At 35.6% G+C, this 15,745-nt stretch overlaps 1 protein-coding gene across 2 annotated transcripts in view; it reads left to right on the forward strand.

The window, feature by feature from the left end:
- The window catches only part of Tnpo1 (transportin 1), a 98,513-nt gene extending 84,090 nt beyond the window's left edge, over positions 1–14,423 (forward strand). For both annotated transcript variants that reach the window (XM_042690801.1, XM_042690802.1), the window contains exons 21-25: positions 862–937; positions 1,811–1,910; positions 4,123–4,197; positions 5,135–5,277; positions 8,879–14,423. In XM_042690801.1, the coding sequence (XP_042546735.1) occupies positions 862–937; positions 1,811–1,910; positions 4,123–4,197; positions 5,135–5,242 (359 nt within the window). In that variant the 3' untranslated portion in view covers positions 5,243–5,277; positions 8,879–14,423. The remainder of the gene's footprint in view (positions 1–861; positions 938–1,810; positions 1,911–4,122; positions 4,198–5,134; positions 5,278–8,878) is intronic.
- The last annotated feature ends 1,322 nt before the right edge of the window (positions 14,424–15,745 follow it).

Genomic DNA, 15,745 nt, shown 5'->3' on the forward strand with positions numbered 1-15,745 from the left:
ACCTTTTATAGTAAAGACAAAATTACCTTTTCCTATGGTCCACATGTCACATGTAATAAGAGTGGACTGTCTAAATTTCCTTTATTTTATTTCACATGGTTTGAAGTGGTTTAAAATTAGTGGACAATTACATAAGTTATCAGGTTTATCAGGATGGGATCTGATGTAGCATAGCAATTTTCAGTCTAGTCAGTGGGTACCATAAATACTTAAAAATCCTAACAGTTGATATTGAAATCAAATAACAAGTGTCCACTAGTTTGAAATTTTTACTTAAAATGTAAACTTAGCAAACTTTAGACCAGCTTCCTTAGAAAATTTTCAAGGAACAAAAAAATTACAAAAAGAAAAACATGTAGGGAAGTAATTCTGAACTGATAATAGATGAGTATTTAAACAAACAATTCACAAATCATATTTACTGATAATTCTTGGGAAAAAATTAAATTCATAATGAATTTGTATTAAATTCTAAGCTTTCGGCTGCTTTGAATGAAGATTCTCTAAATCCATTCCTTTTATCATCTTTTTAAACATTTAAATGTTTTTTTAAACATTTAACATTTGAATGAGCAAGAAAAGCAATTCATGGTTTTTGGTGTTCTCTCAATCTTTAGAGTTTTTTTTATTCCTTTTGTTTTTCTTTTTCCAAGAGTATGCCATATATGTTGCTGCCCCTTATTTTAGGGGGTGGTAATAAACAGCACTGGTGAAATCTTATGTTTATTATCATACACAAATTCTGTTGGTTTCTGTTTCTGAGTTATTTGTTGTTTTTTCTTTATTTTTTCTCCTTCCCCCTCATTTGCTCATGTCTTGGTTGGCGTTTGGTGGTGTATAACCGTGATTGCGTTACCTTAGCAATAACAATTGGTCGTCTTGGTTACGTTTGTCCTCAAGAGGTGGCCCCCATGCTACAGCAGTTTATAAGACCCTGGTGTGTATTATTCAATCTTTTTTTTTAATTCATTTTTCTTCACTCTTTCTTTCTCTATCTCACTTTTAGATATATTTTCAGTTGGTTACAAAAATCACAATCCTTAATCATTGCCAACCATGTGACTAATCTTGTCCTATCAGGTTTGTGAGGTTTTTCAGTAGCATCGTCATGTATATTTATTTTATGTTGTGGCTAACGACTAATTGATGCATGGGATAAGATTGTCACATGCTTGCTGTGTTAAAAAGCTTGATTATACATAAAGCATTTAAATATCCACCAGAAAAATTAAGATGCATGCAAATATTATAAATGTAGGTTTTTGCATTACGTTTCTGTTTTAGAATTAATTTGGAAACATGGATTGCATTAAATATATGTTTAAACTTATGTATAAAATCTTATTTGCTTGTTAATGTCAGAGTTAAACATCTACACCATAAGTTGTATAGTAATAGTTTATATTGTGGCAGTATATCCTATGTTCTGCTTCTTTCAGTTGATAATCTTAATTCAAACCATTTTTAGTGTTTAATGGAATACAAGTTGTAATGCAATTTTTAAAACTAATTTGTTAATTTACTCTTCTTGGCTCAAGCTCATTAATAGTTTAAATGAGAGAGTCAAATCAGTTGTCTATTTTTATAGATGCAGTTTTTAAAGAAAATATGGCTTGTTAGTGTTTCCACTATGTTGAGATGAGATGGGCCCAACATACAGGAAGTATAAGAAGTGGAAAGTTAAGCTTCCTAAAAACTCTTTAATATAATCATTATACTATGGTGCCTATTCCATTAAATACTGTCTGTTAGTATTGTAATTCACTCTTATTTTTACTTAAATGCTAAACTCAGTTTTATAATTTAATAGGTGTACCTCTTTAAGAAACATAAGAGACAATGAAGAAAAGGATTCAGCATTCCGAGGGATTTGTACCATGATCAGTGTGAATCCCAGTGGTGTAATCCAAGTAAGATCTTCACTAAATTTTGTTTTAACTTAGAATATGTAGAATAATAAAATTATAGAAGAAGAAATATTTTATGGCCAGAAATACTGAAAAAACTTATTTAATTTACTTTATTTTATTTTAACTACTTGGTTACATATTGTGCTAGTCCTTGGGCATGAACTTAGGGCCTGAGCACTGTTCCTGAGCTTTTTTATTTTTTGCTCATTCTACCACTTAAGCCACAGTTCCATTTCCAGCTTTTTGATGGTTACTTGGAGATAAGACTCTTACGGACTTTGTTAACCAGGCTGGTTCTGAACCATGATTCTCACATCTCAGCCCCCTAAGTAGCTAGGATTACAGATGTGAGCCGCCAATGCTCAGCTTAAAATATTTATTTCTTACTATCTAGAAATGACAATGCCTGTATCCTAAATCTTTTGTCATTACATTCAATAACAATAGCACATTGGAAGAGTAAGATTAGGTTCTTGTTTGAATTGAGCCAGGCCTTTTTTTCAGCTGTATTAACACCTTAAATACATGGCTGCTATCCATGTTTCTGAATTGGAGGTTAGAGAGAACCAATCATTACTTTGTGCTATATCTAATAGAAATCAAACCTACAGCAAAACACAATGCTAAGTTAACCATTGAAATTGCTTTACTTTTGAAAGAGGATTGTCTGTCTATTCATTTTTTTGTTGTTTCCTAAGTTCACATCATCTTAGACATTTTAGTTATTTAGCCACAGAAATTCATGAGGCCAGTCAAAACTGAGTCAGTTGACAAAACAGGACCAGTTGAACTACAATATGTGTACAAAACACAGACTGTGATTGTAGATTCTTTTTTGGTTGGTTAGTGGTTTGCCTATCTTTCTTTTTTTTTTTTGCCATGCTGGAGTTTGATCTTGTACTTGTTAGGCTAGTGTGATTCTGCTGAGCCATGCCTCAATGCCTGCTTTTCACTGGTCCATACTTCATCAGGTGCATCCTGCCTATTTTATAGGCTTCCCATGTCACTGGGTTCACAGGTGTATACCACCACATCCAGCTTCCCTTCATCGAGCCTCCCTTACATGAGGCTAACTCTCAATAGTTTTCTGCCTGACTAGCCTGGAACTGTGATCCTTGAAATATCAAACTCCTGCATAGCTTAGGATAACAGACTGGAATCATCGTGCCACAATATAGGTTGAGAAAGGTGTCTTGTGAACTTTTCTGTCTAGGCCTCTGCCATCTTTTTAGCCTCCCAAGTAGTCCTCTCAATCTCCCAAGTAGCAAAGATTACAGACTTGAGCCTTTGCCCTTTGGCTTCATTTTAACTTAGAACCAAAAATTTTAGGCAATGTCAGATTTGGAAAGTCTTATTAATATGGCCAGTTTTGTGGCCATATAGGCCTGTAATCCTAGCTACTTGGAAGTTGGGAGATTGTGAGGCAGAGATCAGGCTTCACAATTCAAAGCAAGTCCAGGACTCCATCTCAACCAGTAGCTGGATTCCATGGCACATGCTTGTCATCCCATTGACAAAGGAAAGCACAAATAGGTAGGTCGAAGTTCAAGCCATCCCACACATAAACTCTTACCTTGAAGGTAACCAACACAGATGGGACAGGCTAAGTGGCTTAAGTGGTACTGTCTGCTTAAGCAAGCAGGGTTTCCTTAGTTCAACCTCTAGTACCACCAGAATAAAAAAGAACCCTAATCTTTTGTGGTTTGAATAAACCACAGTTTAAGCAAATGGCATTTTGTTTACTTAAATATTTATATAATGTTCAATATGTTGAATGCTTAATGTTGAATTGTTATTATTTGAGAGTAGAGGTTTTCATTCATGTTGATTGTTTAGGTTAGGTGTTTGTAACTACCTAGTTTTTCTTACAGCTTTGGCTTTAGTGTTTGATGGTACTAGACTTTGAACTCAGGGCCCAATGCTTACTTACTAGGCAAGTGCTGGAACATGTGTGTCATGCCCTTATCCCTTTTTGTTTTTCCTAGCTTAATCTTTCAAATAGGGTCTTGCTTTGATTTACCAAAGCTGGCTTCAGACTATGATCCTTCTCATTTCCATCTTCTAAGTAGCTGGGATTATATGCATAACCCATCACACTGGCCTATCTTAATGATTTTTAATGTTTTCTCTTTTTTAGCTAAGAGGTTTACATAGGTCATTCACTGAGTTTCTTAAATGTGATGCCAATCTAAGATGTGTTTGTTTGTTACAGGATTTTATATTTTTTTGTGATGCTGTTGCATCCTGGATTAACCCAAAAGATGACCTCAGAGACATGTTCTGTAAGGTAATTAATAAGTCTCTATAATGTACCAGTATAAAGGACCATTAAAATCCTAGTTGAAGAGCTGGGAAGGTGGGTCAGTGGTAGAGCACTTGCCTTGCATGCCTGAGGCCCTGGGTTCAATTCCTCAGCACCACATAAGCAAAAAGAAAAAAGCCAGAAGTGGCGCTGTGGCTCAAGTGGTAGAGCACTAGCCTTGAGCTGAAGAGTTCAGGGACAGTATCCAGGCCCAGAGTTCAGGTGGCACAACCAACCCAAAAAAATGGGGAGCGGGGCTCAGTGGCTGAGTGGTAGAGTGCTTGCCTTGCATGCATGAGGCCCTGGGTTCAATTCCTCAGCACCATATAAGCAGAAAAAGCGGGAAGTGTCACTGTGGCTCAAGTGATAGAGCTCTAGCCTTGAGCTGAAGAGCTGAGGGAAAATGCCCAGGCCCAGAGTTTAGGCCCTATGACTGACCAAAAAAAAAAAAGCATGGTTGGTCTTATACCCCTAAGATCCTGCAATTATTCTATCAGTACATTATGTTCTTTTCAATCAGTACTACTGATTCACGTTGTCTCCTTATTCCACCTAAGGAAATGGCATATGTTTCTAAGATGGTTGACTTAAGAGTGGGAATGTAAGAAACTGCTGCACAGTACATCCAATTGCCCTCCAAAAGGATGGACCCTATATAGTGCTTGTTTTTTAAGTGTCTCCTTTTGGTTAATTCCAGTCAGCATTCACTGTAATAGGAAAACAATACAGTAACAGTTAAATCACGTAATACTGAAATAGTGAGCTGTTGTATGACTCCAGGAATTGCTTAGAAAGTATATCATTTACTAGGATATTTGCAGAGTTTTAAATTTCTCAAAAAGTGTTTTGGTTCCAGAAGCTGTTCAGATCTGAGTTTTTCTTTTTTGTTATTCATAAACTAATGGCATTTCACTATTTACAGATCCTTCATGGATTTAAAAATCAAGTTGGAGATGAAAATTGGAGGCGTTTCTCTGACCAGTTTCCTCTTCCTTTAAAAGAGCGTCTTGCGGCTTTTTATGGTGTTTAATCTAATACACTTAAGCTGCAGTCCCAAAATTAGGGGTAAGTTATAAGAAGTTTAGACTTTTTTTTTAATTTTATTTTGTTGTAAAGATGCTGTACAGAGGGGTTATAGTTACATGAGTAAGGCAATGACTACATTTCTTGTTGAGCATTTTTACCCCCTCCCTTGTTGTTCTCCCACTCTCCCTTCTTTCCCCAACCTGCCTCACTCCTCCCCCACCTCCAAAGTTGTAAAGTTCGTTTCCAATATTCTGTCTTATGAGTATCACTGTTGCAGTGGGTTATCCTGTGTCCTTGTTTCAGCGTTTCATTATTCCCCTTCCCTCCCCAAATTAGACAAATGTCTATACAAGATGCAGCATACCAAATTCAAGTACAGTGACAACAGGGGATATACCATAAGGGAAAAACATACAAAGGAAACAAAAAAAAATCACATAGTACATTAAAAACAACAACAAAGAAAGACCTCTTGTGTCTATATCTTGGGGTTCATTTCACTTATCTTATACAGTCCTATGTACATAGCTTTAGAGCTTTTCTGCTCACCTGATAAAATTAGTTTAGAAATTTTTAGGATAAAGAAATTAGTTTAGGACTGAAATCTAACGTAATATCATCTCGTGTTATATTGGATAGAAGTTGGAGTTGAAGGCTAGAGCAATTTCTTTAAAGAATCATCAAGCAAGTTGAAATGTATGCATGTGTCTCTCTCCCTCCCCAGTCTTTTTTGGGTCTGGTCTTGGGGCCTGAACTCTGGGCCTGGGTGCTGTCCCTCAGCTCTTCAGCTCAAGGCTAGCCCTCTACCACTTGCCACAGCACCACTTCTGGCTTTTTTCTTTTTTGCTTATGTGGTGCTGAGGAATTGAACCCAGGGCCTCAGGCATGCAAGGCAAGCGCTCTACCACTGAGCCATCTTCCCAGCACTCCCTCCCCAGTCTTGAAGAGAAATCCATGTTGGTATGCTGGTTAGGCTTTTATATTGCTTCATCTAGTCTGCCCCCAAGGTAACATCAGAATTCAGAGTGGTGGGGTAAGATTTGTTCAGTTGAGTTTTGAAACATGAATTTATAGTTTCTGATACATAGTGAGATCTTTGGATATTATGAGCTTCAGAGAATCCATTTGGAATTGAAAATGAGTTCTGGCTTGCATGATAACCTGTGTCTGAGCACCTATAGTATGTACTGTTTTAAAATGATCTATGGAAGATTCATTTTAAATTTGGGGTGGTAGATGCCTAAGTCAGCACTTTGATTCTTTTGATTTTTTTTTTTGTTTGTTTTTTGGGGGTCCGGTCATGGGGCCTGAACTCTGGGCCTGGGCGCTGTCCCTCAGCTCTTCAGCTCAAGGCTAGTGCTCTACCACTTGAGCCACAGCGCCACTTCTGGCTTTTTTTCTTTTTGCTTATGTGGTGCTGAGAAATCAAACCCAGGGCCTCATGCATGCAAGGCAAGCGCTCTACCACTGAGCCACCTTCCCAGCCCTTGATTCTTGTTTCTTGAGGAGGTACTTGTGAGGACAACAGTTCTGATCTCTTAGCTTTAGTTCTCATTGAGTTGTGCTGGGGGTTAAATACTACATGATGTGCAATACCAGCACTTAGTATATTGCTTGGCACACTGAATCAGCTCAGTAAATGTTAGGATCACAGATAGATCAGTATAGTGAAACAATGTTTTGACATTTGTTAGGTTTTGAACTTGAATTGAGACAAAATTTGGCTGAATGCCCAATATACTTAATTGAATTGCACTTTACATTGCTTTCTTGCTGATTGTTTAATCAGAGCTAGATTTTAAACCTGAAGAAATTTGAGTGGCTTATGTTCATCTAACCAGGAAAGTAGTGAAAATGACTTTCAGCCTCTGGAATGTTGAGTCTTTGAGTAGTCTCCAGTCTGCAGAGCATTTTTTGGCTCAGAATTTGGAAAAGTATTAATACTGAGTTTTCTAATTATATCTAAAAATGAATCAGTATCTTTTATTCTTGCCTTTCTCTGCTCCTTCCATTCTTTACACACATGAAAGAAGGGGGTCATTTATATTTCTTCACAAATGGACTAACCGTTCTGAATTCACATAATTGTTTACAAATGTCCAAAGTTTGGCCTGAGTGGGTAATAGTTTTTTAGTAAATGGACCACTATTAATTATTAAATCCTAATGATCTTACCTAATTTCTTACTGTCTTTTGTTTTTTGGGGGTTTTTTTGTTTGCTTGTTTTGTCAGTCATGGGTCTTGAACTCTGGGCCTGGGCACTGCCACTGATCTCTTTAGCTCAAGTCAAGTGCTCTACCACTTGAGGCACAGTGCCACTTCCAGTTTTGTGGTGGTTAATTGGAGGTAAGAGTCTCACAGACTTTCCTGCCTGGACTGGCTTTGAACTGTGATCAAATCTCAACCTCCTTAGAAGCTAGGATTACAGGTGTAAACTACTGGTGCCTGCCTTACTGTCCTTTTTTTAACCACTAAGTTGTTTCAAGATTGAAAGGAGTCCTTATCAAGAAAATCAAATTACCTGAGAGTACAGAAGATACCCAAATGAAAGGGTTCAAAGAATAACCAAGTAGGAACATCAAGAAAACAAGAGTTAAATTTTACTTTTGGACATTTACTGAATGTTCTGAACTTCATATGATAGCCAGTATTCTTATTGCCTACATTAAAAAGCATCAGACAAGCTGGACACCAGTGGCTTATGCTTGTAATCCTAACTACTCAGGAAGCTGAGATCTGAGGATTGCAGTTTGAAGCCAACCAGGGCAGGAAAGTCCATGAGACTATCTTCAATTAACTACCAGAAAACTGGAAATGGTGCTGTGGCTCATGTGGTAGAGTACTAGAAGAGCTGAGGGACAGCACCCAGGCCCAGAGTTTAAGCCTCGTGACCAGCTCCCTGTCCCCCTCCCCCCCCCCCCAAAAAAAAGCATCAGAAAACTAAAAGAATCTAATAACTTTTGATGTTTAATTAATTTAAATTATATCCTTAATATTCAGTATGCACTAGGAAAATGATTGTCCTAAAGATACAACTGTTTAATTTTGGGGGGGTGGGGGAGGGGTCCAGTCGTGGGGCCTGAACTCTGGGCCTGGGTGCTGTCCCTCAGCTCTTCAGCTCAAGGCTAGCACTCTACCACTTGAGCCACAGCACCACTTCCGGCTTTTTTCTTTTTGCTTATGTGGTGCTAAGGAATTGAACCCAGGGCCCCAGGCATGCAAGGCAAGCACTCTACCACTGAGCCACCTTCTCAGCCCCTGTTACAATTTTAAAGAAAGGGGACTTGTTATGTAAGACATATCAGTTGCCATGGAGGTCCATCTGGCAATAAAGGATAAAGAATCAGACTGATAGCATTACCTAAGGCATATTTCATCTGTATAAAAGGCTATCTAGGTCTGTAATATGTCTCCAACTTAACCTCACTTTCAAATTTGATGCAGGGAACAATTGAGAAGGTAGGAGAAGAGTGTAAATTGATTGAGTGATTGAGATTCACATGGCCTTGGGCAATTTGTTCAATTTCTTAATTTCCTTTATAGGTAAAGGTAGCATTACTGTTTGACTAATTTTATGTTCCAGTGACTGAGAAAGAAACAAATGTTAAAGATAAAACTGTGTTTATTATTTTTCTTACAGGTCCTTCTGTGTTGGAGATATGAGGGAGCCTCTGCACCCAGGGAAAATGTTACCCTTTACAGGGGGGAAGGGTAAACCAGTAGGGAATACAGTACAATCCCAACCCTACTGGGAGGGGCGGGAGGGAGGTGTTGCCGTCACTGTATTAAGTCGATGTTGGGAAATGTTTTAACATCTGGAGCCTTTGTGGGTGGAAATCTGTCTCCAATTACAACTCTGCACTGGATGAGAAGAAGCAAAAAAAAAAAAATTCAGTCTACTCACAAAACAGTACATTCTGGAATATTATGGGGAATTGTACCAAAACAAGAACCATATAAATGATGCATAGGGACAAGAAAGAGGGAAAATTCCATAGCGCACAATAAAGAAAACTTAAGAATGGGGGTTACAAACAGTGAAGAAGGTTTTTTTCTTTTTTTACTTAAAAAGTCTTTTATATAAACTTTCCCAAATATGGGGCCTTGTTTTGCATGCTGATGAAGAACTACACAAAAAAGCTAGTACAGTCAAAATCAGCTTGCCTTCCCATAGTAGAAGCAGGTTCTTGGAAGTTAACAATTTAAGGTACCCCCCCAAAAAACGTTGGAAATAAAACAAAACAAATTTAAACAATGAAGCACCCTGTGAAATGCCAAACGAGTCACTCCTTTTACCTTTGTGGGCTGGGCAGGGAGGGAGGAATAAATGGGACTGGGCATATCATAACTAAAGATGATATCTTAATTTTACATTAAAACATTAGTGGATATAATTTCATGGTTGTACTTCATTAGATTTAATTTCTAGGCCAACGCGTTATTTTAAAGTGCAGTTAAGATTCAGGCATGCATTCTGGCTCATAGTGATTGAAAGTAATTTAAATTAGTGGGAAAGTAGCATGCCTGCATCACATAGAGTGAGATTGGTATTCATTTACCTATGTTGCGCCAGTTTGTGTTGCAGTTTACCAATTCAATATAGCCCTGCATTTAAAATTCCTTTTTAAGATTTGTGGATTTTATTTTTATTAAGAATATAGATATATAAAGTACTGTAGTTTACAACTAGGCCTTGAAGTATCTCTTTAGGATCTGTTAGGAATAAGATTGATATTGTATTGTGTGTAACCTGCACAATGTGGAAAGCTGATATACCTGTGCAAAATCTTTGCCTCTGTGCTGTCAGTGTGATGTGCTTTCTGCATGGTTATATACTACTAGTGATTTTATCAAAACTTCTAAAGTTTAAATTACATGGTAAAAGATCTGTAAAAGGCTGCATAAATGTTAGTTGGCACATAAAGACAATTGTAGAAGTTGAAAAATGATTGCTATATTTCAATGTTTATTCCCACTCAACATAATGCCTTCTAAGCTTTTCCCCTTTTTTGTTCAAAGCATGATCTTAAAGATATGTTTAAGTTAATGGATGTAATGCAGGGTTCCTACACTGTATTGGCGCATGTTGGTGGCCCTCTGTGCCCTAGATATACGCACACAGGGTACAAGTCAAAAGCTACAGAGTGAAAGTGGGTTTGGATCCTTTTCATTTCATTTGTTTAGCTTTTCTGTTATTTTTCTCTACTTGTATTCCTGTGAATAAATCCTTGTTAAGTTAACCCTTTACTTTTCCTTCCATGTGTATTTTCTTATACTGTGAATGTGAAAACCTAACTGGTACACTTGATCTTATGTCCATATGAAAGTGCAAGTCTTTATTAATTTGGATTGCCTGAGCAGTGTATCCCATGATGCTGAAGGAAAATGGAGAGATTTTTCTTTTTAACTCTGCTGGTCAGAGATGAAGCCACGCCTTTCCATTTTTCAATGCTGCATATTTAATCTGCAACAAAAATGTTAAGCCATAACAGCCTTTTTATATTTTAGTTTGTCACCTTTGCATTGCAGAATAAATATTGAATAACCATTTTTATAAGCAGTTGCTCCTCTTTGCATGGTTCTATTCTCAAAGTGTTGAACGATACAGCCATTGCACTGAAGTTTGAGCTGTGTGTGACTTTATAAATACCATTTCAAAAAATTTCAAATGCATGGTAGCATGCAAAAAGGTTTTTGTTGTGTATGTGTGTGTGTTTTAACATGTTTTTTTTTTCTTCTTTCCTCTACTCTGGCTTTGCAAATTTCAGTCTGTAGAACCTAAAATTAAATAATTTTATAATGCGCAATTTTTTAATTATAAATTAAATTCAAAGCTATGTGGCATTTTGCTTTCTAGTATGTTGCTTCTCTGGGAGCTCAAAATTTACTTACTATTTAAGTCTTTAAAACCTGAGTAGATGCTATTTTATTCTTAAATTATAGTGATACCCTCTAGTGCTTTACATACTTTTTAGAATTTAATATGGGTATATTTTAATATTCAAGAATAAGTAGTAAATATTTTAAATTAGAAGGCCAGATACTTCTTTAATAAAAACAAGTACATAAAACCTTTTCAATAAATTTATCTGAATCTGATTGACAATTGTGTATTAACTAAAAGCAATATTGTCACCTGTCTGATTAAAAATTAAATTGTGGTTAAGCAGATGTATAATGTAAGAATGTACTCATTTTTGTAATCACTTAACCTGTTTCTAAATTTAATGAAATTTTAATGTAGAAAGTTAAGTAGATAGGACTGGCCACCTGAAATTAGGTTGAAGGAGGGGGTGTATTTCTCCATTAAGGCTATTGTTTCTTCCTAATTTATATACAGTATACAATAACGTAGTTTAGTACAGGAATTTGCAGAAGCCATTTAAGTTATCTTTTGAGGTAAGCTCTGATTTAGCATTTATTCTGAAAAAAACCTAATACATCATGGGATATAGATATATATATATAAAGCAACTTCTTGTGGTGTAGTCTTAATAGTTTTGAATGTTGACTGAATGTCTATGAGGTTGTGTTTGTCTTTGTTACATTCCAGTGTTTCCACCTCTTGGCATGCTTAGAGCACGGCTTACTTCATCTGCTCCTTCCACACTAAAATGCTGTTAGTGTGCTCAACTAAGATAGCCAGCCGCTGCTAAGTGATGTAGATTTTCTACTTGAATATTTTTATGTTGTAGGAACCTCAGGAGGTCAGTGTTTACTGTTTTATATATGCCTTCTTTTCCCTGTTTGAGCTTCTCTCTTTGAAGGATTCTAACAGAATAAAAGCTGCTGATCAACCTAAGTTGGAAACAGAAAGTCTTTTATCACTTAAATGCATACTTGGCAGTTCCATGTTACAGTCCATTAGCGAGTAAACTTAGTGCCACAGATATATTCATTTATTCAGGAAATTTGCTTTTTGTATTGTCTAATCTCTTTAATGACTTCATACTGTGTTTTAAAAAATCACTTTTATATATTTTGGTTGGTTATTTCTAAAATAATCAACATGTAAATATCTTTGAAAGCCAGTTCTGATGCTTTACATTTTTGCTACTTGATTTTGTTATGCAGATTAGATTTCAGAAAGATAAATTTAAAACACTTAACCAAGCCATTACATCTTACAGACAAAACAAGTAGCATACATTTTATAACTAACATTGATAAACACTGTGATTTTTTTTGGTTAAGACTTTTTCATTGATCTGAATTGCTTAAATTGCATATATTGTAAAATAGAATCAGATGTATATTTTAAAATAGTTTCAACTGACTTTCTTCTCTAAATGCTTTGTCTACTCAGTTATGAAATATTCAGATACAAGTTTTATCTCAGGTGAATATCCTTGTATCATTTTTGCTTTGGTGACATATGCTTGTAAAAGGTCTTAGTTTTTTGTTGTGGTTGGGTTTTTTTAGTGCACTTCATTGAGAATCATCCCATTTTTCCAATTGTAGTAGACTAGAGTGGTATAAAACCTTCCCACATGAAGGCTGCCTGAAAGTTCTTCCTCCAAACCTACAAAAATAGGAAAGTAGAAATTTTTCTCTCCTGTATAAAATTTCTCTGCATAGCTGAATTGCCAGACTTAATTAAACTGAAGTCTAAATTTAAGAACTTTGCCATGAGAAAAAAAGTGAGGTGTTTGTTTTTTTTTTTTTTTTTTTGCTTTATAATCTATATTATTCATATTGAATGTATAACAGTTAGCAAAGCAAAACATTCTTTCCAAGAGAAGAGTGTATTGTGTAAAACTGCAGTTCTAGTCCTTTCTTTGGTAGTACTTCAAAACACAGCTGTGCTTACGATAATACTTTTGCAAATATTACAAGGGGTGGGGGAAAAATGTTACCACTAATATTGTTAAGTAAAGGCATTGAAGTCTAAGAAAACTGGCCATGAAATAGTTAAGGGATTGATTGGGATGATCCAGATGAAAAATGAGATAAGCTGTGTTAACAATATCATCTAGTATTAATACCATGCAGTAGCATTGTATACCTACCAAGCCTGGTGCATTTTGTACTATACTAAGTATGGCAGTGCTTCTATTGTCTCTAATTCACATGAATGTTAGCTTCATTTACCTCTGTATACTTTTGGGGTGACTTGTGACTCACTTTTTCAGTCAATATAGATCTTTTCCCCCATTGGCATTACACGTATGTAGGTAGTTCTCTTTACCTAATTATTATACATACTATTTTAAGGTATACATTTAAACTACAGCAACTTTATTGTGATTTGTATCCCTGAATATATGCATGATTTTGAGAAAAGTTAAAAATGGTGGTATTTTTTCCATCTCTTGTACGTTTTAAAAACCAAGCCAGATCCATTTGCCAAGCAGAATGTCACTACATTTATTTAAAAAAAAAAACTGGTTTTCTTTTTTAAAAATATACTTTTTGTTTCTTTAATTAGCATCCCTTATTCTGTGGCTTGGCATTATGCAAAATTGCTTATTTTACTGATCTTAATTATATAGCTAAAAAAGCCTGATATACCATGGTAGCCTGTAAGGCACTTTTGGTCCCTCCTAATGTCAATCTTATAAGAATTCCACTGTCCTCTTGTTCCTTCGTTGTTTTGTTTTATGGATATATATAACCAGTTTGAGCTTCATTGATTTTATGATGATAATAATTAGACAATACTATAATTAATTTACTCAATACATTGTCATCTTCAGAAGAGATGTTTTTATGTGATAAATCACTTCATATTTAAAAGTTTTACACTTAATATTCATGTTAACATTGGGTGCAATAATTTAGTAGTATTAGCTTTAGTTATAAATAACTGGATATTTCTGCTGACAACTTAGGTTGTATAAGTTATGCTTAAAAGCTTTAAATCTGATGTTTCCTGTACCTGCCACCCTTTGTTAGAATGTGTCCTTCAAACATATCCTCCTGCAATTTCTCAAACTGTACTACATTGATATTTCTTGAAGTCTAACTCTGTGCTAACAGATCTTCATTTTAAATAGAATACGGTTTTAATTTTTGATAAGCTGCTGAATTTTAAAGAGAGTTTTTTGGGGCCACCAAATATTTTGGATCATGCAGAGAATATATATTGTACTGTAGTAATTTTGTATTTACATTTGTATGATGTGACATAATAGATGTGAATGTTAATCACTGCTTGACTATGTTAATAAAGTTGTTTAACTATAGATGTTGCACTCTGATTTTTAATGGAAGGATGAACTTTCTTTGTCACCCTCCCTCATCTTGGGTCCTGATAGTCATACGGGTTTTTTGCTTTTTGGCAAAAGTTTGTTCAGTTGTTATTTTCCTCAACATACACATTAATGTGCATTTGTCTTTAAGTTAGATATTTTATTTAGTAAAATAATTAAAAACACCTTTTCCCCTACATTTCAAATAAGGTAAAAGCTGTGAATGTAAGACATGTATGAAGATAGATTTATATGAGTGTATGAATGTATATCCCATTAAGGATTTCTGTAATTAAGACTGTTTATTCTTCAAAAACTAAGGGTTGTAATTTTGAAGTTAACATAAAAATATTCCTCTTCAGGTTGTAATCTTAATAGCTTCTTGTTACTAATTAAAAGTAAATGCATTAGGACATTTCAGAGAATAATTTGTATATAACTGTCAAGTGGTCTTTTATTTGAGTTTTGTAACAGAGTAGGGCCTAACATTAGTTAAGTACAGTCAAAATTGCAAAAAGTGAGAATTGGGTTTCTTGTCTTTTTGTTACCTCTGTGTAAAAATGTTAGAGATACCATGATTTCCTTGACAAGAAAATCATGTACTAAAACACAATTTCAGGAAAGAATAATACTCAAAATGTAGGACTTAGTATTTGGAAAGAAGTTAAAACTGGGCTTACCCATTTGCTCAAGATTTTCATTTGTTGCAGTCATCTTTAAAAACAGCCAGACATCAGTGGCTTAGGCCTGTAATCCTAGCTACTCAGGAGGCTGAGATTAGAGGATCACACTGAAGTCAATCCTGGGCAAACAGACCTGAAAGTTAGAAAGCAGAAAGCTGGAAGTAGAGATGTTAATATTGTAGAGGGCCAGACGGTCAAAAAAGCTAAGTGAGCATTGAACTGATGCAGTTTTATTTGGTGGTGAAATGATAGTCTTGACTCCTAATGGTTTATATTTAATATGATTAGGAATGTTTGGGAGAACTGGCAAGTGGAACCACACAGCTCTTGAGTTTGGATTTTCTAGGTACTATACTATTGGAAATGGAAATTAAATAATTAGAATAACAAGTGAATGATTCTAAATGAGTATTAATACAATTAACCAGTGATACAACATGATCCTGTATGAATACATAATTTCTGCACTGTTTTTAGTTGTTAGATTTTATGTAGATCTGTCAGATGGACATAGCTACACAGTAATGTATGAGCACTTTACAAAACTGCTGGCCACACACCAGTGGCTCACACCTATAATCCTAGCTGCTAGGAGGTTGAGATCTGAGGATCTTGGCTTTGAACCGATCTTGG

This window comes from Dipodomys spectabilis, unplaced genomic scaffold (genome assembly GCF_019054845.1).
Source record: "Dipodomys spectabilis isolate Male_0828 unplaced genomic scaffold, ASM1905484v1 ptg000140l, whole genome shotgun sequence".
Classification (NCBI taxonomy): Eukaryota; Metazoa; Chordata; class Mammalia; order Rodentia; family Heteromyidae; genus Dipodomys; species Dipodomys spectabilis.